The sequence below is a fragment of the Podarcis erhardii genome, assembly GCF_964252035.2.
Source record: "Podarcis erhardii genome assembly, chromosome: 8".
Taxonomy (NCBI): domain Eukaryota; kingdom Metazoa; phylum Chordata; class Lepidosauria; order Squamata; family Lacertidae; genus Podarcis; species Podarcis erhardii.
This window is the reverse complement of record NC_138499.1, coordinates 66,878,147-66,903,106: the sequence shown is the minus strand read 5'-3', so window position 1 is coordinate 66,903,106 and position 24,960 is coordinate 66,878,147. Positions and strand designations below refer to the sequence as shown.

At 44.8% G+C, this 24,960-nt stretch overlaps 2 protein-coding genes across 4 annotated transcripts in view; one reads left to right on the top strand and one right to left on the bottom strand.

Moving 5' to 3' along the window:
• Positions 1-180: 180 nt before the first annotated feature.
• SLC22A23 (solute carrier family 22 member 23) overlaps positions 181-24,960 on the bottom strand; it is a 112,933-nt gene continuing 88,153 nt past the window's right edge. For 2 of the 3 annotated variants that reach the window (XM_081873042.1, XM_081873043.1), the window contains 2 exons: positions 23,872-23,995; positions 14,854-18,008 (listed from right to left, as the gene is read on the bottom strand). In XM_081873042.1, the coding sequence (XP_081729168.1) occupies positions 17,651-18,008; positions 23,872-23,995 (482 nt within the window). In that variant the 3' untranslated portion in view covers positions 14,854-17,650. Of the gene's footprint in view, positions 365-14,853; positions 18,009-23,871; positions 23,996-24,960 lie in introns of those variants that run through there. The other variant, XM_081873044.1, reaches the window with a different exon arrangement.
• On the top strand, positions 4,499-10,557 carry PSMG4 (proteasome assembly chaperone 4). The gene is made up of 3 exons (XM_081872547.1): positions 4,499-4,753; positions 7,318-7,393; positions 9,705-10,557. Exons 1-3 carry the CDS (start codon positions 4,541-4,543, stop codon positions 9,824-9,826), a joined length of 411 nt encoding a protein of 136 aa, XP_081728673.1. The 5' UTR covers positions 4,499-4,540; the 3' UTR covers positions 9,827-10,557.

Here is a 24,960-nt window from a genome sequence, read left to right as displayed (position 1 = left end):
GCCTTCCTCCCCCACAACAAACACTCTGTGAGGTGAGTGGGGCTGAGAGACTTCAGAGAAGTGTGACTAGCCCAAGGTCACCCAGCAGCTGAGACGCGAATCCGGTTCCCCAGATTACGAGTCCACCGCTCTTAACCACTACACCACACTGGCTTCCACTTCTTAGACTTCCAAATGTGCCCCTGGACATGAAAAGGGCTGGTAACCTCTAGTTTGGACCACCAGCCAGCTTGAAGAGCACCAACGACTTGGGTGTTTACACCCTGTTCTGCAGAGTAGCTTGTTCCCCTCCCATTCTGCTGGACATCTCACACATGCAAGCTCTGTTTATTTTCTCTGCACAAACGTACACGAAGGTACATCCCTGCAATTAAAAAGAAAAAGACACAGTGAACAAGGTGAATTTCTGAATCATGGCAAATCTCAAAACCACAGCCACTAGAAACAGGAGGATGGAGATTGCAGAAATAACTGTTGCCTATTTCTGTTAAGTCTGTGTAGTGCCAATTTTACAGGATTGTTCTTTCAAGCATGGGTACATCTTTAAATAGACACGTTTCCCCTTTAAATTCAGCACACAGGAACAGAGAAAAAGTTGAATCAGCAACTCCTGGGTGCCTCATTAATATTTATAACAGACAAGAGACCCCAGACAGGAATAAGAAATATTCTCCATCTAGTGGTCAGATGAGACATCACTCCTCTAGGTTTCTGGTGCCTGCCTGACATTTACACTCTGAGATGTTCCACAGAACCAATAGATTTGTTGCAGATCTCTCCCCCCCCCCCCGACTTTTTTTTCAGGAAAGGAAGCAAAGCAGTGGGCACGTAAGCAAACAGATTATAAAAAGGTAAAGGTAAAGGGACCCCTAACTATTAGGTCCAGTCATGGCCGACTCTGGGGTTGCGGCACTCATCTCGCTTTATTGGCTGAGAGAGCCGGCGTACAGCTTCTGGGTCATGTGGCCAGCATGACTAAGCCGCTCCTGGCGAACCAGAGCAGCGCACGGAAACACTGTTTACCTTCCCACCAGAACGGTACCTATTTATCTACTTGCACTTTGATGTGCTTTTGAACTGCTAGGTTGGCAGGAGCAGGGACCGGTAGCAACGGGAGCTCACCCCGTCGCGGGGATTTGAACCGCTGACCTTCTGATCGGCAAGTTCTAGGCTCTGTGGTTTAACCCACAGCGCCACCTGTGCCCCAAACAGATTATATATATAATCAATCTCATCCTCACATCAACCCTGTGAGGTAGGTTAGGCTGCAATGTGGTCTGAACTACAGCATGGTGTAGTTTGGTGGGCGATAGCTAATTAAAAAAAGGGAGGGGGACCATTCTTTGTGAAAAGCTACTGCCAAGTTACCAGATTAAAGCTGTTATCCTATGCAAATTTTCCAGGAAGTGAGTCTCACTGAACCCAGAACAACTTACTTCCTTGTAAGATCTGAAATCCCGTGCACACTTCCAGCTCACACCTATGAAGCGGATTGTGTAACAAGGCTTAGGTGTATTCTAACTATGTATAGGAAAAGGGCTGTATTTGCACACAGGCGCTTTGCACTTACTAGGGAGTAATCCCATTGAACTGCCATTGAGCTTCTCAGTAAAACAGACTTAGGACAAACTGAAAAACCACAATAGGGTAATACCCTATTAGGGCCAACCAGAATGTCACAAAGTTGTGAGCAGTCTTTTGTGTTCTCCAGTACTTTTCCTTCAGCTCATGAGATGGGTCATTAGGCTTAGTCTAATGAAAAGCATTCAGCTTTGAGTTGTTGTTGTTTTAACTGGACCAATATGACTACCTGTACTGTTTGTGTAATTAGTACTCTGCCGCAAAACACCTTTGGAGATGATGATGATAATGATGATAATAATGATGATGATAATTCATTACTTATACACCGCCCATCTGACTGGGTCGCCTCAGCCACTCTGGGCAGCTTCCAACAGAATATAAAAACATCACAAAACACCAGACATTTAAAACTTTCCATACAGGGTTATGTTCAGATGATCTCATTGCATAAAATAATGCAGTGCACACACCCCACAGCCAGCACAGTCAGAACCACAGTTTAGACCTTCCTGTGAACATTTAACTACTGGATTTGCATCTAGTCCAGACACTTAGGAAATCTATGATCTCATCTTCATGTTTTGCTTAGCAGGTATATCCTGGAAAGAGAGTTATATGCAACTCAAAGCTTGCACCTGAACTTTAGCAAGTCCATAAAGCCTATGACACAAACACACTTTCTTCCCTTGTTTTTGGAGACCTCACATGGTTGCAAGCCTCAACCCCCCTCCCCCACTGGAAATAATAATAGTAATAATTTTATTATTTGTACCCCGCCCATCTGACTGGGTAGCTCCAGCCACTCTGGGTGGCTTCCAACACATAATAATCTGACCCAAGTCACAATAACTTTAAAATAAACAACTTTTATCAAATAAAGCAGGGATGCCCAACTAGCGGCCCTCCAGATGTTTCTGGAGTATAACTCCCATCAGCCCCAGCTAGCATTGTAGCACCCTGCTTGTGGTTAACGCTTAGCTGGAATGAAATATTCAACGCAGCAATAGAGAAATTAAAATAATAATTTATTTGTCGGACAAATAAATGAGAGGCACAGTGGTATATGGTTACCAAGCTCTGGCCTGCCCTCCTGCCATTATGGCCAGCACTTATATTTCCTTAACCCAGCCCCCTTGCTCCTCCTTTGGCTGCCTCTGTCCAATCAGCCTGGTTGAAATTCCTATGGGCTGTTTGCTAGAACCAATCATAAAAGATACACCCATTTCCTATTGCCCTTTATGGGAAACAAAAAGCTATATATTCTTCTATCTATAAATGACAAATAAGTAGCCATTAACCTCAACAAGGCACCTTAATTACCAGATCACCTTTGCCCTCTTAATTCTAAAATAGAGCAGATGGCTAAAACAGATGGTGGCTAATTTTATTTTAAACAGATGTCAGAGATCTTGGGTTCACATTCTCACGCATCATCAATGAAAGATCTCCTTCTTTGGAGGTCTTTAAACAAAGGCCTGACAACCATATGTCAGGAGTGCTTCTGATGGTGTTTCCTGTCTGGCAGGGGGCTGGATTCGGTGGCCCCTGTGGTCTATTCCAACAATATGATTCTATGAAATAAGAATCTAACATTTCTTACTTTCTAGATGCTTACTGCATTCAGACAACAAAATATCATATTATACATAACATAAATAACCTTTTAAAAGGAAAAGAAATCTTTGCAGAGTAAAAGGATCTCAGTTTAAGAAAGAAACAACTTTTTTAAAAAAGGCTTCCCAAAATACTCCCTCCCTTTCTGCCAGCCAGATGTTTAGCCTTTTTGACCTTTAGGCAAATGACTCTTTGTATGATGAGAGGCCAAATGGTAAAACCTTACTATTTACCTACTTCTTAATTTAACCGCTTTTACAGCTTAGTTGTACTCTGCAACATGCAAGGTCAGCGACCTCGCTCTCAACCTTTTTATGACCGCAATAAACCAGAGGGGCCCTCTGCCCAAGAACTTGCCAGCTTCCTGTTGGTTTCCTGCCTTGAAAGAAATATTTGTGAATTTAAGCTCATTTTTAGAATACAGGAATCTGATCAAAATATAAGCCTTGATAAAAATGCAGGCTATGATCAGATGCCTCAGCATAGCCAGTGATCAGGGATGATGGGAGATGTAGTCCAATAACATCTGAAGGATGTCAGGTTGTGCACCCCTGAAATAAAGCAATATTTAATAATCCAGTGCTTTTTTCTGGTGGGGGGGGGGGGACGGACACAGGGGTACGCATACCCCTAAACATTTTAAGATTTTTTTTTTTTACTTTTGTCCACGTGCTGTTCTTATTTTCCCCACTTTGAACTACAAAATGGTGATTTTTCTGGAGTCAAAATTAGAGTACCTCTGAACATTTTTTAATTAAAAAAAGCACTGCAATAATCCATTAGGATATAATAGTTAACAGTCAGTGCCGGATTTACATATAAGCTAAACAAGCTATAGGTTAGGGCCCCACTCTCTTGGGGGCCCCACAAAAATTTAAAGGGAAAAAAACCTGGATGTACATTTCCAAAATATAAGATAAAAAACCCAATAAAATAAAACCCATATACAGCGTTTTGTGTATACATATAGCATATATTCAACACATATAGCATATATTCAATAGGTCCATACATATAGCATATATTCAACACATAAAACAGCGACAACTTGTTTTTGACAAAGGACAGCTGGACATATAAAGGGCCCTATTGCCTTCAGTAGCTTAGGGCCGCATCAAACCTAAATCCAGCCCTGTAAACAGTGAATACTTTTTAGCTCCCATTCTAAAACCAGCCGCCCTTCAGCGCCGTCTGAACGGGCACACACATATATAAAAGGAGAGTCGAGCCCAACTTGGCCGCCTTTGACAAACTGAAAGTGAAAAGCCTGCCGGAAGGGCTCGGGGATCGCTTGCTTTGGCCTGCCTGCGGCGGCGGCGGCGGCAGCGGCTGAACTGCAGCAATGGAGGAGCTGCCGGCACCGGGCGAAGAGGCCGCCGAGCCGGTCTCGGCTATGGGGGCGGCGGGCGAGCGGATCTCGGTGCACAACTTCTGCGGGCGCCTGTCGGAGCAGCTGGTGCACTTCCACGCCATGCGCCTGCGGGACTCGCTCTTCCTCTGGGTCGGGGAAGAGCCCAAACTCGGCAACCTGGCCGTGGCCATGTGCACCCCGCGCGTGAGTCCTCTCTCTCGGATGCTCTGAACCCCGGTGTTGGAGGAGGGGGGGGGACACGGGGAGGATGCGTTGCTTGCAACTTCGCATCTCCCCGTCGCGGATCGGTGGCGCATGCACAACAGACTTGAGGAATGGAGGTTATCCCCCTTCTTTTATTGTCCATTCCGGGTGGGCCAGCCCCTGCCACACTGTCCTTTTTCTCTCGGCAGGTCAAGATGAGCAGGGGACAGCAAAGGTTGCAAGGTTTTTAGCTGGAGCAATCGGAATCAGATCCACTCTTTGACTGTGGATTCAGACCCCCCCCAAATGTGTTTTATATCATGTGACTTTTTATTTCTATTCTTTGTATATCGCATTGCTGGGGCAATCAGAATCAGATCTACTCTCTGACTATGGATTCAAACCCCTCAAATGTGTTTTATATAATGTGACTTTTTATTTCTATTCTTTGTATATCGCATTGCTATGGCTGATGCAATTAAATATTCGTTCCTTCCTTCGTTCCCCCGTCCCAACGTCGCACCACTGGCCTCCCTCTTTGCGGGCTGGAAACGGAAAGGGAGCCATGGTGCTACCCGATTTGGAGTGGACGTGCGCGGAGAAAAGCTTCCCCGGGTTCAAATCGGGCTTCTTCTCCCTCTCCCCGGAGAAGCATGCAGAGGCTTTGATGATGGTGATGTCCACAACCATCCTATTCTCCAAATAGGATCAGTTAATGGGAGTGTTTTAAGATCCGGAAAGCGCAGCTGCTGACACATCAGACATTTAAAGCAGATGATTCTTCCACTCACCGCAAAGGGTCCTGGGAGCTGTAGTTTACCCTTGCAGAAGGAAAATTCCTAGAACTGTTAACAAACGAGCGGGCAGCACAGTTAACAAACTATAGTGTTCCCAGGATCCTTTGGGGAAAGGCAGGTGCTGTAAATGCATGGGGTGTTTGCAAATTTATTAAGGTGTAAGTTTTTCTGATGGTGTTTCCTGCTTGGCAGGGGGTTGGACTCGATGGCCCTTGTGGTCTCTTCCAACTCTATGATTCTATGATTCCTGTTTCATGGTCCACTTCATTATACACATACACACACACATACATATACACAGTGTGTTTTTTTTAATGTTTAGGGGTACTCTCATTTTCCTACTCATATTGAAACACTGTCCCTCAATGAGACCAGACTTAGATTCACAAGATGTTTAAGGATATGCGTCCCCCTGCGTCCCCCCAGATAAAAGCACTGTACACACACACACACACACACACACACAGTGAGTTGTGGGAGCTGCAGGATGTAGGGGAGGTGAGACGGATATGAAATGCAAAAGGACAAGGAGCTTTTGCACCAGCCTGGCCCCCCTTCCCTTTCTTAGATATGTAATGGCTTGTCCCTTTCACCGTATTTGAAGGCAGATTCATTTCCTGGGTCCAGTCAGACACCCTTGGCTAGTTTGCAGGTGGAGTTTGCTTGAGTGGTTCTTCCGCAAGTTTCTCTTCTGACATTACAGGGTCAAGAGTTATTACAAGCAAGTGCATCTTTTTCTCTCTCTCTGGCTAATGTGGCGGCCACAGGCCTTTTTCTGTTCCTCTGGATCTCTGCTTATTTTGAATTCTGCTTGCTGAGCTTTCCTTAAGTAGGATACGAAGCAAAATACTCCGTAGCCAGGGAGTGACTGAGTCCTTCTCCAGCTAATTTTGAACGGGTTTGTGTGACAGGTGTAGCACAGAAGTGACATAACTCCAGCCCAAAAGGGATATTGTGGCATTGCGGTTGGATTCTGGTTAATGATATATAGCAGGTATCTTCAACCTTTTCAGACACAGGACCCAATTTTAACCTAAACATGCACCTGGGGCCCTGCTTCTTAATCTTTTGCACGTATTTGCATGGTGGTGGTGCTCCTGTTATGACACACTTTAGATCAAGCTGCAAGCCTCCCCAGCCACTCTGGGCAGCTTCCAGCAAAATATTAAAATACAGTAATGCATCAAACATTAAAAGCTTCCCTAAACACGGCTGCCTTCACATGTTTCTAAAAGTCTGGTAGTTGTTGTTCTTTTTGACATCTGGTGGGAGGGCGTTCCACAGGGTGGGTGCCACTACCGAGAAGGCCCTCTGCCTGGTTCCCTGTAACTTGGCTTCTCGCAGTGAGGAAACCACCAGAAGGCCCTCGGCACTGGACCTCAGTGTCCGGGTAGAACGATGGGGGTGGAGATGCTCCTTCAGATATACTGGACCGAGGCCGTTTAGAGCTTTAAAGGTCAGCACCAACACTTTGAACTGTGCTCGGAAACGTACTGAGTAAAATGCTTCTGTATACCTCCCTCCAAAACCAGGCTTGGTTTCTCTGCTAGCTGGACCTCAGGACAGACTTTTAAAGTTGTCTTGTCCAGCTATCTAAGAAGCATGGAAACATTTTTCTAGGCCAGGCTCTGATGGCTCTACTTGTGTCTGTGATCTGTTTTAAATTGCCATGACCCAAGCCTCTCTTGTGCTCTCTCTTGAGATAAGAAGAGCGTCACTTCTGGAGGATGGAGAAAAACTCACCACCCCTTTTTGCTTTCTTTCCAGGACTCCATTCCAGCGTCTACCTTACTCTTTGGCGATTCCTCCAACAGCACCTCCAATTCACTCGCCCAAAAATTAGGTACGTGATTGTGTGCACCTTTAAACCTGCCGTGGTCTGGCTGGATGCAGAGGACTGGCGGGAGGCACCAGCTGGGGAACCCCCCCAAGGGAAAAAGGCTTAGAGCCTGGAGATTGGTGGTGGGTCAGAGGGAGAAGACTGGGAGCAGGAGGAAGTGTTGGAAGCTGAAGAGGTAACAGGGCTTAGTGAGCTGGGAGAGTCTGAGGCAGAGAGAAATGCAGAATCAGAGGCAGAGGCAGAAGAAGGACAGGAGGGAGGCCAAGAGGCAAAGATGAGTCTGGCTGGTGAAGAGTCATGTGTCTCCCCCTCCTCTAGCTCCGCTCTGTCTCCCCCTGCCCCCGGTCCACCATAACCAGGAGAGGCATGAAGAAGGTGGAGAAGTTAGCTTCATGCAGGCACAGTCTCAGATTGCTTGGGAAGGACCTGGGTAGGAGCTGTGGAAAGGCGGGGGGACCTTTTATCTCTGCAACTGCCACACAGGGGCAAGCCCTTCCGAGAAGAGTTGCTGTGCTCATTAGGCCTGGCATTCCTGAGCAGACCTTGCATCCTTGAACAAAGAGTTAACTTCACTTACTCAGTGTGATTTATTGCTGGCCTGCCCCTGACACATGAGCAGGGAGCTGTAGGCGTGGAGGTCAAATGTGCCCCCCCCGGCCTCCCTAGGGACTCTTCCCAGGCATGCACCCTCTGCCTAGGTCCCACCCTTCAGCTCTGCTTTGCATCTGCCTTGAGTATATGTGTCTGGCTGGAATGGGTCCTTGGACTCTGGTTATGCTTCTTGCTTCCCTAGATGGAGGGTATAGAGGGGTATGTGTTGAAATGATTTTACTGTCCAAAGCTTAACATTTATATCCATTGCTCCATCCACTTTAGGGATGCGGGTGGCGCTGTAGGTTAAACCACAGAGCCTAGTACTTGCCGATCAGAAGGTCGGCCGCCATGGGGTGAGCTCCCGTTGCTCAGTCCCTGCTCCTGCCAACCTAGCAGTTCGAAAGCACGTCAAAGTGCAAGTAGATAAATAGGAACCACTCTGGTGGGAAGGTAAACGGCGTTTCCGTGCGCTGCTCTGGTTCGCCAGAAGCGGCTTAGTCATGTTGGCCACATGACCCAGAAGCTGTACGCCGTCTCCCTCGGCCAATAAAGTGAGATGAGCACCGCAACCCCAGAGTCAGCCACGACTGGACCTAATGGTCAGGGGTCCCTTTACCCTTTACCTTTACCATCCACTTTTGGCACGGGGATCTGGCCCCCATAAGGGATTGTGGCCCTAAGGCTGAAAACGGCTCCCTGCTCTTCCTGTAGCACAATCGAAGAGAAATAAGCCTATGGCAGTGTAGGCTCTTTTTAAAACATCATATTCATTCTGAGTTATTCAGATAGTTTGGGGTGCATGGGGTGTTAGGGGAAGGGAGGGGTAGTACCTCTGGTGGGGGACACGTCATGCTCCTTCTGGGGTAGTTTGCCCACCTTTGGTCCCCATCCTGCACTCAGCTGACACCTGTGGCTCCGAGAAGCTGTCAGCATGCGACAGTGGACATGCCCAGGAAATGACTTTGACTGGCCAGCTAAACCTGGAGAGGGCAGTCGATGGATCTCAAACCCATGGCGAGTTAGGAACGTCCCCTGCATGCGAAGACAGGCTCCTGCAAATTGAGTGGATGAGACTAATATTGTGTCCCAACGGTCAAGAAGGCAGTTTCTGCACGTGCTGTAGAGGGAAGCGAGGGGCAGATCCACCTGGGAAGGTAGCCATCTAGGAGAAGGAAAACTCTTGATCCTAAACCTCTGCTGCCTTGCAAGACATCTTTGGGAGAAGAAAAGGCTAAGGAGTAAACCCTACACAAATTGGGAGTGGAGTCCCTTAGATGGTTGGATGGCGCCTTGCACGCCTCCTTCCGGCAACTCTTGCAGCCAAGCTGGTGCCAAACGTATTTCAGCAAGGACAAGAAGGGGGTTTTGTCTCCTGGGCAGGCCAGGACCTCCATATACACCACCCTGGCTTGCACCCCAGGGAAGTCACTTTGGTGCTGCTAGCACAGCAGTTTGACCTCCCCTCTTGAGACAGAAGGATGCCAGCATCAATGCAGGTAGCTTACTTCAGATGCCATTAGGTTATTTTATCTCCTCTTCCCCTTAACCAATTGCTGACCCTCCTGTGGGATTTGAACTGCTCTGGTCCATGGGGTCAGGAAGAGTCGGACACGACTAAACGAGTAAACAACAACAACAAAAATGTATTTTTCATTACTGCTGCAGCATTAGCTCCTTCATTTTTTTTTTTGCTCAGTCTTTGCATCTGTTTTTCTTTCAGCCAGCAAGACGAGAAAGCAGATTTTTGTCAGCTATAATATTCAAAATACAGACAGCAGCTTCACACTACTTGTGGAAAACCGAATCAAGGAGGAAATGGCAATATTTCCAGACAAGTTTTAGCTTTGCACCATTGTGGCGTGCCTGCATTTTTGTTTCTGTGTTTTTTGTTTGTATGTTTTTAAAATAATGAATGGGACGACATGCTTTTTTTCTGTCACTGAGTGAACTTCATTTGCTTTTTGTACCAGGCCTAGAAGCTGTAAGGTTTGGCTGAGGGTGCCATCTACTGGATGTGCTGGGAACTACACACATGATAACACAATCTGTGTTCTTCCCAGTATGGCTTCCTTCTCGCTTCTAGTGTATTTATTATGAGGCTAACTTGTTCCAGGGCAGTACCACTTCAACCATGGGGGACTCAGGAAATCCAGTTATCTTGAGAAAAACAAATCCCTTCCTATCAAAAACCACATGGCAAGGAGAAGGGCTGACTGCCAGTTTCCTATGTCCAAGGAGGTACTGCATTTTATTGTAGGGAGAACGTTAAATCATGTGAGCCACCCCTGCAGTCTTAAATGGTATGGTCTATAACAGGTTTACTGCTTCATCTGCATTTGTTGCAGTCGAGAAACAGCCCTGTCTTAATAGGGAAGGAGTAAATATATTGAGTTGTATCTGTAAGAGGAAGTACTGCTGGCATGAATCTAATGGAGTCATTTAGTGCTTCTTGCTGTGATTCTGTTAACAAGTTCCCTATTCTTTGTGGGTTTTGTTTTGTTTTTAAATGAGAAGGAGGTAATCTTGCTTTCCCACAAGAACAACAGGAATAAACTATTGGAGCTACTACAGCATCTGGGCATTAATAAAATGAAGTCCATAGGCTAGGGGGCCTTGGGTGTCAGAAACCCACAATTTTTGGGGGGGGTGCTTAGCACCTCATTTTTCTTTTTTTAAATCATTTTTATTGATTTTCCAATAAGAAACATCCAATCATAATACTTCAATTAAAATAAAAAACTAAAATAAAAAAGACCAAATTATAATCCAAATTATAATTATTAATTTTTCGGGGCGCCCCACAGTCTGGATCTCTGAAGCAAATCTCCACATCTTAGTCCTGCTTCTCCTCGTTTTTTCCATATTTTCCACATCTCGATTTTAACGCTTCATAATTCTTTGTCCCTGCGAGTTCCGGCTTCTACTGGAAGTCATGTCGGAACCCCAACGCGATCTCCCAGAGGACGTCAGAGGCCCTGCCAGGCCTCTGAATGCAACTTCTGGTAGAAACCGTAAGTCGTTTGGGAGGCCTCACAAGACCTCGGACATAACCTCTGAGAGACCCTGCAAGGCCTTGTAAGTGATGCTGCGCTGCCACGTAATGTCATGATGTCACAACACGTCCCGGGCGCCATTGGGCACCAATAACCTGGAGCCCAAGTCGGTGCCCCTGACAAAGGTAAATCTGAAGCATGTATTTAGAGAGATGCTTCAAATGCACCTCCAACCTAGTGGCCTGTAGTTGGACTACAACTTCCACCAGCTGCTGCCATCATAGCCAGTAGCCAAGGGTGGTGGGAACTGTAGTCGCAGCTACAGCTAGAGGTCAGCAGGTTGAGGGAGGAAGGCTGCTTTAAAGAAATGGATAATGCAAGAACTTCCAAATGGGAAGTTCTCCTGTGTGAGCATGGATGGAGGAGGAGAGCTTAATGAGATACTAGTCATGAAGACTAAGGCTCTCTCGGTTTGAAAAGTTTAATAGGTTGGCGTTTCGCAGGGATGGCAGTGCCTTGTCGCTCATCTTTGATGGGAATATGAGAACTCGCCTTATGCCCGATTCAAGCAGTGGGGCCAATCTAGCTCAGTATTGTGTTCAGTGCCTGGCTATGGTACTGTAGGTTCTTAGACTAGATCCCTTTCCCAGACATATCCCTGAAATGCTGGAGACTGGATCAGGATTGCATGTACTTGGTTAGTGAGCTACAACTCTTAAAACTGATGGGATGGATCCAATAGAGAGCAGGTGTGATATGATTTTTAATGTTTTATCACGCTTTTATGGATGCCTATAAGTTGCCTTGACACTAGACACAGGTATATTTAAATATTTCAGTTAATAATAATAATAATCAGGTACCTGCCTAAAGAGGTTGATAGTGTACCACTGGCAAGACAGACGAGTGTGGGGTATTGTTTTTTTCTAATGGGGCAATGTCTTTTATTCCTGTTCATTTACATACAAAGTTGTTCAGCAGGTACAACGGATGTGACATCATGCAGACATTTAGCTTTTAAGACGGTTCTTCAGTAGTTGACTTTTAAGCTTGTGCTATGAAGCACCACCAAACCACCCGTGATTTATTTTAATAAAAAAAAGAACAACTGTAGAGCAACAACGATTAGTTAGTAGAACTTCATCAAACTGAGGGGAAGGGGAATGAAATCTCACCCACTACAGACATAAGCACACTACTCCATTCTCAAGAAAATGTTTTCACACAGTACATTTAAAAATGAGGTTTTGTTAACATTTTTTTAGAAATTAAGTGTGGAAGATCTGCCACGCTTAACTGGTTTCTTTCTGTCCCAGCTACAGATGCAACCTGACATCACATTCAGAATTCATTATAATGGCACTTCTGAGTTTGGTGATTCCCCGCCCCCTTTTATTTGGCTTTTGAAACTGGCAACATAAATGAAATATTTCCAATTAGTAATAATCAAGCAGCCTGTATCTCAAAATATCCCCATCTCATATAGGGGATGCATCATCACAACTGCTTTCTACCCCATCTTTATAGTGTTTTGGTAACAGAAATGGATACAGAAAACCTAAATAAAAATCAGTCCTGATTAATGCTATTAAAATGGGTTTTAAGTAAAATATTTCAGTGCTGAATTTAAAAATGAAAAAGCTAGACAAACTGACCAATCTTGGCTCATAGAAAAGTGGGGAGATGACTTTGGTCTATACAGTGGTACCTTGGTTGTCGAACTTAATCCATTCTGGGAGTCTGTTCCTGCACTCAAGTGGAAGCCGTGGAAGCTGTGTTGGACGTTTGGCTTCCAAATAACATTAAAAAACCAGGATACTTCTGGGTTTTCGGCATTTGGGAGCCAAAATGTAAGGCGTTCGGGAGCCAAGGTCATCACCTACAGCAACCATGGTTTTCAGCCAGCCTGTGTGCCAAAGCTGGTCTTTTAGTTGCATTGCCACAGGCTGAATCAGTCTTTGGCACAGCCCCACTGACATGCTTAGTATGGCTTGTGGTAGCATAGCGGAAACTGACCTGAGCACAAGATGTCCTCAAGCACTCAGCTCCTTCACCTCAGTCACGGCTAGAAGTCAGTAGAGGTGACTGAAAACCACAACTGCTACAGACTGAGGCTGCAGTGACTGCTACACTCTTCCTTTTCCCATGAACTCTTCCCTTGTGTTTACCAGCGGGGGGGGGGGGGGAGGGACATGGCACCAGATATCTGGTCAATGTCAAATTATTACTTATAATGGAGTGTTCACTGACTCTGTGAAGGGGACTATCTGAACAAGGAACAAACAGCAAACACTACCAATGAAGGCATGGTTGCATGATCTGGTTCTTTCTTTCATATGAGGGTGATCTTTGAACAGCCTTTTTCTGCTAAGGAAGAACTGTTCAGGACCAGCCTGGAGGTAGAAGATTGTTTTTAAGCAGAGATGAAGATGGTGCAACAGAGGATGCTTGCTTGCTTGCTTGCTTGATTTATTTATACCCAGCCAAAGCTTGTGATGTACACAGTTGCTCCTTTTAATCTCTGCTCAAAACAGGTTTGCAGTAAGTGCAAAACATACTGGTCGCAGGCTGAATTATTATTATTATTAATTGAATTTAGATACTGCCCTATACCTGGAGGTCTCAGGGCACATGGCCAATGGTGCCCCTACAACCTTCCACAAAACATCGCCTGCCTCCCTTGTAAGTAAAAGGTAAAGGTACCCCGGCCCGTACGGGCCAGTCGTGACCGACTCTAAGGTTGTGCGCTCATCTCGCTCAAGAGGCCGGGAGCCAGCGCCGTCCGAAGACACTTCTGGGTCACGTGGCCAGTGTGACGAAGCTGCACTGGTGAGCCAGCACCCGTGCCGCACCCGGAAACACCGTTTACCTTCCCGCTATAAAGCGGTACCTATTTATCTACTTGCTTTTGAACTGCTAGGTGGGCAGGAGCTGGGACTGAATGACAGGAGCTCACCCCGCCGCGGGGATTTGAACCGCCGACCTTATGATCAGCAAGTCCTAGGCACTGAGGTTTTACCCACAGCGCCACCCGCGTCCCTTGCCTCCCTTGTACACTGTTGCAAAGCCTTAAAAAGTGAAATGGAAACCAGACAGCCAATGCGAAAACAGAAAGCCAATTCAAATGGCCGACAAGCTTCAATATGCAGCTGACAGGCCTGTCGTAAGGACACAAAGGATATGCGAATGAGGAGCTAACAACGGGGCAGTCTAGAGACTCCTGGTTCCTACGGAGATGCCAACATCACATTATGGTAATGCTGTAACAGCTTGCAACTGTTTTAGGTGGTGAGCTGTGTTCAGCTACATGCTATGGAGATATCAGGGCTTCCAGAAACCTTGGTTGCCTGAGACTTACAGAACAGAGCACCTGGCAGGGCACAGTGGAGAAGTACTTTTCACAAGTTATACAGGACTGTAGTGCAGCGAATTCAGCAGTGATCTTTGCTTGGATGGTAAGTTAGTGCTAATCTTGTCCCTTCGTCGAAAACTGATTTGAATCTGTTAAGCACCGTGAGGTACTGGACGCTATCAAAATAATGTTTAAAGTATCTTCAGCGAAAATACTATTGTGAAGGGAAATGAACATTTGCTTCTGGACCAAGGGAAAACTGTAAAATAAGCTGAAAACAAAATGTGAAGTACTGACTCACAAAGTAAGATTCCCAACGATATAAATAAAAGGGGAGAAAAATCGAAAGATTAATTTTTATATAATTCTTTTTTTAAAAAAAAAATATCACCAAGTGCTCCCATCACCTTACACAGTCCATTAAATATGTTGAGAAACTCCCTCTCTCTTGCTTTTGCTTGTTTGTAAAGTTAAGGAGCATCACATCAGAACAGGAAAGTAGAAAGCGCAGCAGGCGAAAGAAATGAGCACAACAAAGACTTTAATGGCGTTAAAATGCAATGAACTCCACAGGCTGGCATGTGGTCCACATGATTCGTTACACTATTCTAAGACTATATGCACAGAGACGGGGAATTAAAAATCTGTTTTGCACCACAAGGATTGCAAAAGTGCTCTATGTGTTGGCCTGGAACTTTTGCACGTCCATAACCAAATTCTCTCTCTGCCTCTCTCTCAAATGCTTTTCAGGGCCCCACTCTAGTTTAAAAACAACGAGAAAATTTATACTTCATAGATTTTACTGAAATGCTAGGATGTTCCTGATAGGTCGCTTGCTAACAAGCATTATATAAAAGGCGTTACACAAATTTGGCACATGAATACTGCACAATTCAAAGAGGCCTTATTTTTCACTGCGAGGTTGTAATAGTCTCGACATAAAAGAAGAATGGAGAGGAAGAAATGGCCTTTTTGTGGTTGAAGCCAGACAGTTTATTAGAGAGTGTAAGAAAGAGGGGGCTCGCACTTTTTCAAGTCCCACTCAGGTGAATGCAGTAGTGGCACTTCTGGAGGGAAATTACACACACACACATATATAAACCACTGATCTATTCAGTGTTGTTGTCTTTCCCTCAACGGGGCTTGAGAAAGATTTCCCCGAGTGTCTCATCCTCTGTGTGAAAGTTACCAGCTTTACAACAACGTCATTTTTTTCCTTCTCAAGTACATACATTCTTGCCTCTTACATCAGGCCAATTTTGCCCTCCTAGCAAAAAGCCAGCACTGAAACGCTGCACAACTTGCTATGTGACAAGCCGCTTTGTGGGCTTGGTCGCAGGAATGCAAAAGGCAGCCTGACAAGAGGAAGGAAGAAGAAACACAAGCAAGTTAACAGACAATATATAGAGCAAAGAAGGGTCACGGCAGGGAGGAAAGCACACGAGGGGGAAAAGACTCCCTTTTCTTCACCCACAAATGCAAGGTGTACATCAAACAAAGTGACAGTCAAATGGATGGATCTACACGTCACCACACATCTGGCTGCTGCACTCATTTAAATGGCTGTACCACTGGGCAATCACAAATGCATGGTCTGAGTGGAAGGGGGGGGAAGGGGATAGTTAACTATAAGCAAAGTAGCCGCAACTCCAGAACATCCTTGCACAAAGCTGGCTCTGCAAGGCTCTTGCGCAACAAACATGGCTTGAGCAGCCAACATCTGTTTGTGTTAAGAACATTTAAATCGTTGCTAGCTTTTGGTGGAAGAGGAAGGAAGAGGGCTGTTGGTGGGTTGCTCTTTCTTTTTTTGCTTCGTTGACATCCGGATCCTAAACCGATTTTAAGCAGGAGCAACCTCTGTTGAATTTCAGTGTCTAAATACATTTAGGATCAGGGTACGTCTGTTTTCAGCCAAGTGAACCACACGGGGTCAATGCATTTGTTCATTTGGGGGAGGGGGGGGGAGGAAAAATCCTACAAGAGCACTTGGGATTTTTATTTTGGTGCACTCCAAGTGGCCATTTCCCATAAGCTTTCACGTTGGAAAATGGCAGCCAGCTGATAATATGCAAACCTATTCTTGGAAAAACACTATTACAAATCTCATAAGGAAACCACTCTGGTCTCCATTAAACATCCAAAGAGCCTGCTTGGTTTATTATTCCCCATCTCCTCTTCCCCTAATCTGAAGCATTAATTTATCATATCATTTCATTTACAGCTTATCGCTCATATTAGTCCGTTAAAATAAGTCTTTGGGGGACAGGGAAGGCTCGTAGCTAAGCCAGTGTTGGGTTAGACAGAACTTTCCAGTCTAGCCACTTCTGGACCAAGCATGTTCAAGTCTTAAACCCTTCTGGCCATCTTTTTCCCTTCCCAAATTGGAAATATTCTCATAGAAAAAGCACTACCTTATAGTCCCTAGAACCTTTGTTAGGTCAGAACCACTTTAGGTAAAGCCTTGTTTACCACTGAGTACCAAATTTAGAAATTTCTTATTGTTGTTGTTATTGTTATTATTATTATTAATAAACACTTGTAAGAATTCCTTATAAAGAGACATGTTCCTCTTTTAAATCCACATGCCTGATCTCCATTGGAAAAACCGTAGTTTGCTTGTGCAGTGGTTTCTTTTAGGCTTGAAACTGCAACTTTTCAAGTTTAGAAAACAGCTTTTTAAAAAACAGACTACAGCTCCCTAACCAAACTCTATTTCTGCTGCCTAGAACGGAGTTGGAATTTTAAGTGAGAACTTTGTATGCACACTTATACAGTAGGTAAACTGCAGGACGGGGTGGTGGTAGGGAGGACTGGATTATCTGGAGAGACAAAGGAAATTGGTTGAACCTAAAACGCCAGTAGTCAAAGAATTCTTTGTCGCAGCAAGGAGATGCTTCATTGCTCCAACAAAAGCACAAAGAGACAATAAAAAGCAAAACGAATCTCATGATTTCTATCTTGGAATGTCTGCTCTTACGGAGAACAACGCGGCTTCATGTTTGTGGTCAACAAAGGAGAAAAGGGAATAAAGTGCTTCATGGCGGGGAGAATCATTAAAATAAATAGAAACATTTCATGGCAGGAAGAAAAGAAAAGTTCCGACAGGCAGTTTTGTCTCCAGCCAGTTGCTTTGAGGATGCATTCCCCTCCCATTACTAGTTCCAAAGCAATTTGCACCCCAGTCAAAAGATTCCTACGAGAAGTGGCTTTAGCAGCAGAGTCCAATTCCCCCATTTATCTGTCCCTTTAATTTCCCTGGTCTGTAAACCTCTTGTGGAAAGCACTGCCACACCAAAAGTGCCTTCTCCTCCAGCCGGCCAGCTACATCGCCTTCATCCCGTTGGCCGTGACGCTCTCGGTCACTCCGTCGTTCACGGCAGCCGAATCATGGAGGCCAGAGTAATCCTTGAGTTCGGAGTTTGTCAGAAGCAGAGGCTGTTCCCCCTTCTTGTGCGGCAGGAGGGGCTGGCGGGTGTAATGTTCGCCGTCTGGAATGTTCTCCGGCAGGTTCTGGTTTTTGCTCTCGGGCAGGAGGAGGATACAGATGATGCAGATGAGCGTACAGCAGGCAAAGATGACATGGTGGAGGAAGTAGCCTTTCTGGTTGTGGAGCTCCATGATGGGCGCCGTGAGCATGCCAAAGCCTGCGCTGGCCTGGACGAGGCCAAGCCCACCACCCCTGTGGAAACGAGCATGCAGATATATATATATATATATTTGGGTGATAAAAATCAGTTTGGTTACAGATTCTTTTTTATATATATATAATATTTATTGAAATTTTCCATATAATAACAAAACAAAAAGCAAAAATTAAAAAATATCCAAAAAAAGAAAAACAATTTAAAAACACATAATATTTAAAGAACCTTATCTTCTTTCACCTTATTTCTCAGACCTCCTCCCCCCTCCCCTTCTTGCATTCCAATGTGTGTTGTCTGCTCAACAAGTTCTTATCATTTTTCTCAACCTTAACTTAATAATTTCTTTATTCATGCTATTTATTTTCCTTTTCTTCTTTCTTCCATTTCTCAATTAATTTTAAAAGCCTTATTTCTAAGTTTGGTTGCAGATTTACCAGTTTGCAATGTTACGGCATCATAAACGGATCAGAATTGTATGTGCACTTCCCTGAACGGCGGAGTCGCCTTCGAAACGATTCGCTTCGCTTATGCACCAACTTCTTTTTAATAAGGAAACCCAAAGCAGTTTGCAACAATTAAAACATCGCAACTAAAACGCCAACAGCAACAGTTCTACATGTTTCATAGTGTATACTTCTGAAAGGTCTTTAAATGCACCTCAAAAAGCAGAAAGGTCCGACTTTGTGCTAGCAAGTTCTACAGGAATGGGTCCCTGGCTGCAGTGGCGTAGCGTGGGTTGTCAGCACCCGGGGCAAGGCAAGTAATTTGCGCCCCCTAACCCGTGGATTTGCGCCCCCTAACCCGTGGATTTGCCCTAACCCCAGATGTTGCGCCCGGTGCGGCCGGCCCCCCCTGCACCCCCCACGCTACGCCACTGCCTGGCTGTGTACCCTTCTGCTGCTCCAGACTCCAAAATCATGCTCTCTGCCCTGGAGCATCGTAAAGTAGTTCTTCCCTCCATCCTTTCAACAGAGAAAGGGCGATCCCACTGGGAACTTAATCAAGCTTAAACTGTGTCAAAAAATGGCAATTTGTAGTCCCAAATGATTCAGACATCTGAAGGCAGCCCTGTTTAGGGAAGCTTTTAATGATTAATAGATTATTGTATTTTAATATTCTGTTGGAAGCCACCCAGAGTGGCTGGGGAAACCCAGCCAGATGGGCAGGGTAATAATAATAATAATAATAATAATAATAATAATAATAATAATAATAATAGTAATAATTTAAGTTTCCTCTTGGAACAAGGAGGACCCCCAGCAATCCTACCTTAACATTCTCTGCCTTCAATTCCTAATATAATTATTACTGTGAATGTATTTTGCTCATCTTTAGCAGGGGGGGCAGGGGGAGCACATGATGGGACATAGCTCAGATTTTGGACTAAGCAGCTAGTCTCCTCCTCCTTCTAGGCAGGGCTGTCTTAAGCATATGCGGCACCGGGGTGCAAAGATCCATCCGGTGACCCCCCCCCCAGGGTGCCCAGTCCCAGGCGCGCAGGAGGGCGGAGCTGGCCGGCTGGCCACCTCAATATCTCGCTGGCTCGGTCGCCCCCAAACTCATGGTGCAGAAGAGCCTGCTGTGGCGCTCCAACTGATGGGTGGGCTTTCCCCCCGGACTCAACTCTTGGGCCCTGGACTCTTGGCCTGGCGCCCCTGAGATCCCGGTGCCCGGGTGCCCCGCACCCCTAGCACCTATGGGTAAGACGGCCCTGCTCCTGGGGGTGGCAAGGGCTATAAAAGTAAGAGGCAGCTAAGAATGAAAATGGGTTAGACTTCGATTGGTACTCCTCAAAGTTATCTGCACTTTTGAAGGAAAAAACCAAGAGTTCTGCCAGAGTTAATTTCATGTCAATTATACCCCTTCATCTTACTCAGATTTTACCTGGCCATTTCAATGGCCCCAGATATTTACTACCCTTCACACCCAGTTGGGGGAAAAAATCCAGAAGGATCAATTTTTATGCCCTTGAAAATCCAAATTCTGCATGCTTTGAGTAAAAATTACCCCACGCAACCCAACCCTGGCCATTTAAAAAATAAGCAGAGACAATGAAGCCTTATAATTGTGAAACTAGTGTGGATATGTTGCCTAGTTTAAATTTGCAGCAATTCACCAAACGTCGCTCAATAACATCAGTGATGGAAAAGGAGGAAACTTATGCTAGGCTGTAATATACAAAGGGCAACCACTTATAATTGCCCATCTGTTGCTTTCATGAGCGAGAGTCTACTTTCTATCTCCAGATCGCTAAAAAACTTAACTTGTGAAATTCTCTTTTGTCATCACTAGGGAGCAGGCTTTCCTCAGATTTATACAGAGCCACTTAAAAATAACGAGGAACCACAGTGATTGAAAAAGACATTTTATAGTTACGGCCCTTTATCATTCTCCCTCTCTAAAATTCTGAATATTTCTCTTCCCGTCAGTTAGTCATTCAGTCAGTCAGCCAACAGGGTGCCATCAGATTAAAGAATTCTCAGCTGACCAACTGGATGAATTTTAGTTGATTAATGAAATCTGCACACATTTACAGATGAAGGAATCATACTTTGTTTTCAGATGATACAAATTCCTGTCACAGCAGTCCCTGTCCTAGATTCCATTCCATTCCATGTGTGAGAGCGAGGAATGCCATTTCTACAAGGGCCTGCCACCCTTGGCTTGGGTAGCTTCACATTTTTAAAAGAATATAGTGCTTAAAATTAATTAATCCAAGAGCTGGTAAAGTGCTGCATCTTATCTACAAAAAGTGCCCAGTATGAATCACTTCTCTGTCAGAAATTCGTTAGATGGCATCAGGGAAACCACTGTCTCAGGTGCAACACTGGCCATAGGCAATATGGGGAGAAACTGCCTTGGTCCAGTATACCTGAAAGAGTGTCTCCACCCCCATCGTTCAGCCCGGACACTGAGGTCGAGTTCTGAGGGCCTTCTGGCAGTTCCCTCACTGCGAGATGTGAGGTTACAGGGAACCAGGCAGAGGGCCTTCTCAGTAGTGGCGCCTGCCCTGTGGAGCGTCCTCCCATCAGATGTTGAGGAAGTAAACAACTGTCTGATTTTAGAAGACCTCTGAAGGCAGCCCTGTTTAGGGAAGTTTTTAATGTTTGATGTTTTATTGTGTTTTTAGTATTCTGTTGAGAGTCGCCCAGAGTGGCTGGGGAAACCCAGCCGTATGGGTGGGGTATAAATTATTATTATTATTATGATTATTATGATTATTATTATTATGATGCTCATCTTGACCTCGCAGTACAGTTGTATAGATTAAAAGATAAACTTTGTCAAAAGCTCTGAATATGTTAACAGGTTCTCTCTAAATGCTGTTATTTTTTCCCCAGCTGATTCCTCCGATTAATCAACTAAAAACTGAAGACCTAACAATGAAATACCATCCAATCAGGAGCGGCGGCTGCTTACCAGGATGGTGCAGGGGCATTGCAGGGTGATGGTAAGGCAGGGCTATGCAAAGCCAACCCAACGCTCCTGCTGGCACACCCAAGCAGGCCCAACCTCACCATTATCTATGCCACCACCTCCTGTTACCGCAGATGGCAGCAACACCATTGTTGGGAGAGTGGACGCATGGCACTGCCCCCCCCCCCCCGGGCCGGCCAATCCTGCCAAGAGAAACTTCAGTGCTCAGAAATCAGACCCACAAACATTATACCCACCCTCCTTTTCTGCAAGAAGAGGATTTCAGGTCTACTTCATTTTTTATTTTATTTTTTGCTGTGGGCTCAGACGTCTGACAGAGCCATAAGACTGCTTAGTCCGGCACGCTTTGGAAATCCCTACGGATATAAAAACTGCATCCAGATTTATTTTACACTATCCTGTTCTTGTCTGTCCTGGTCCCAGTTAGGAGAGTCCAGCCATGAATGGCTACCCAATGCAGATTGAGAGAGCTGCTGTTCCACTGGCATACACAGATGTAAGCACTGTGCTACTGCTAGTATGAAGGACTTGCGCTTAGCAAAGCCTTCATTGCAAGCACTCGGTCCCTGCAGTGAGTCCAAATAGCGGCCCCCAGAATGAGCTGCCAATGTAAATAAATTATGTCACTGTTTGATGCAGATGACTGGAGGCCTTTGCATAAATATAGCAGGTTGTGCCAGTGCTGAACAGAGCGGGACTCTTCCATCTCCTCATTCACCATCTGGCTGCGGTGGATGAAGGCTGCGTATGGCTCCCCCTCCCTTGGCCAGCCACCAGATGTGATGTACAATGGCACAGTACACATCTGTACATGGGCTGCACCTGCTTCCCAGGACTGGATTCCTGAGAAAACTCCTCCTCTTTACTTACAAAGGGGGGGCATTTTAGGGCACACCCCCAAGCTCCTGCTAACTGCCTTGGCTCATTCACATCCTTATCTCTATTTCAAATGCTCAGGCTGTGAGTGACACTGCTTAGGTAGCCAAAATACCGCCACCATTTTGCCAACTTGCATCCCTGCTACTCTTTGTTCGCTCTTCCCAAAATTACGGTAACCTGTTCTATAAAAAACCCCTCTCTTGTTCCATTTTGTAGCAGCAAGAACACACACAGCTGTTTCGTCAACAAGTTTACTGTGGCAGGGTTAGGAGTTTCATTTTGTTAAGTGCCCGAAAGAAGCTTTACAAATGAACTCCTTGGCATAAAGAATTAGAAGTCTTCAATGATGCCTAAAGTACTTGGCAGCATGGGACCAGAGGAACCAACCAAAACTAAGGCATCAGCATACTAAATGCTGTTATATCAAGGAACCTCCATTCTGCAGCTCTCAGTGTTGTAGCTTTTGGGAGACAAAAAACACTCTGGATGCTTGAATTTGGAGCTGTCCACAACCAGACTTTGCTTGTGACAAAGGAAGTAGAAGTTCTAATAAATGCTATTGACTGACCTCCGTCCTCTACATTTTTCTTTTTGTTCTTGCTTTATTTGAAAAGACTGTGTGTGCTGGTAAGATTTCTATTAATTTCATCTTGAGCTACGACACTCTTAAAAATCCAACTGAGTTGATGCACAAAATTAACCTAAAGGTCAATAATGTGTTTCCTATTAACATCAGTAAGAACAACTTAATTTAATACAGAGAAAGAATGGTACTTATTTATTAATATACCACCCTTTTCTTATTTAGAGCTCAAGGTGGCAAGCAACAAAAATGAAACAATAGCAAGTGAATTAATTTATGTTTTTACTGATGTAGTGCTTTTTTATCATATTCAGAAAAATTCACAATCTCGGCAATCCTTGCAGCAATCTTAGAAGGCTGAACAGTACTATTATTACTGCCCCTATACAGTCGTACCTTGGAAGTCAAACGGAATCCATTCTAGAAGTCCATTCGACTTCCAAAATGTTTGGAAACCAAAGTGTGGCTTTTGATTGGCTGCAGGAAGCTGCCTTCCAACTCTACAATTCTATGATTCCATAAGCGGCTTGCTTTACTAGTGATCTAGCCAAAAATATACAAACCCACCTTTATTTTATTTCTTATTATTTTAAAACAGAATCCCAACATGCATCCAAAGGGCTCAGGGCACAAAGTCCATTTGCCTTTGCATCCTCATATCAACCCTGGGATAGGAGGGTAGCAACTGGCCCAAATATTTCCCACTCAGCTGTGCATCCTGAAAACAGAAAACAGCACATGGGGATATATCTTTCTTTCTTTTTTAAAGCTCTTTTTTGTCCCATGTTGCAGTACCGATGGAACCTTCCCTGCAAAAGCTACCATTTACTACTAATTGGGGGGTTTAAATGTATCATTTAATGGAGTTGGTTCCAAAGTGTCCATCCCCAAAACCTCCCCAAAAACTACCCCAAAAAGGTACCAGTGGACTGCCTTGTGCAAAAACAAGAGATCTCGGAAGGTCTCCTCAAGCTTGAGTGAGCTTTTCATGGCCATACCTGATAACTGTTGGTGTGATTTCCGCACAGAAGAAAACGCTGAGACTTCCTACTGCGTGGGATGAAAACATACCGACGATGGAAAACGCTGTAGAGAATTTGTCCTTTACAGTGTCGCTCATACCTACGGGACACATGCAAAAAAAAGCTTAATCTCCATCCCATTCATGATCAATAGGTAGTAGCCTTTTAAAGCTGCTCCCTTCCACCAAACACTATTATTATGTCCAAATAAAACCAGCCATTTAGTTTTGGTTATAGACTCCCATCACTGGCTGGTCTCAGGGCAGTTTACAAAAGTATGTCAGTTTAAGACAGATACGGTTCTAGCTAATGCTAGTCCTGCTCAAAGCAGGCTCACTGAAGTTAAGGAATATGACTTAGTTTCATTAGTTTCTGTGTCTGTTCTGAGTAGGACAAGCACTGGAGGCAACCCATGCAAATTCCAACAAAATCACTGTCTAAAAACACAAAACTAACCAATGGCAAAACGAAACAGCAGCACAGAACAACAATGCAGGAGACAGTAATGCAGAGAACAGGTTCAACTATTATACTAGTGGTTCCCTATGTGAACCTTTTCACCATTTCACATAAGTAAACTGTAGCCATTCATTCCTATTGAGAAGGGTAAAGTGCCATGTTTTTGGACACTGTTGAAGGGAAGGCAAAACCTGCCTCCCACTGGATGACCTACCCCTCCCCAAGGATGGAGAATGGCAGGAGAAATGTTTTCCTTGGTGTAGCTTTGTTTATATTATATTCAATTTTCCTTAGCCAACTGAAGCACAGCCACAATTACAGATGCTTGAGGAAGCCAGTGTTTTTCTAAACCTGCATCAACCAGTCTAATGTGTGGCTCAGAACTTGGCTATGCACCAGACTTTCCCAATGTTCCAGTGCAGTTCTCAACTTATAAAATGTATCTAAATGGTTTAGACATGCATATTTTGAGAGAAAACATGCCTAAAACTAAATATTTATATATGAATGTAATTTTGGGGCAATTTTAACAGGTTTTTGTTTTTTGCAAATTAATGTAAAATGGACTTATGTGTGAACACAGACTGGAAATAGACTGATTCATTC

What these genes read in the sequence shown, in the direction of transcription:
- PSMG4 (XM_081872547.1), top strand. Translation starts at nt 4,541, where the DNA reads ATGGAGGAGCTGCCGGCACCGGGCGAAGAGGCCGCCGAGCCGGTCTCG. An exon ending in TGGCCATGTGCACCCCGCGC is followed by an intron (nt 4,754 to 7,317) that starts GTGAGTCCTCTC and finishes CTTTCTTTCCAG; the next exon opens with GACTCCATTCCAGCGTCTAC. An exon ending in TTCACTCGCCCAAAAATTAG is followed by an intron (nt 7,394 to 9,704) that starts GTACGTGATTGT and finishes TTTTTCTTTCAG; the next exon opens with CCAGCAAGACGAGAAAGCAG.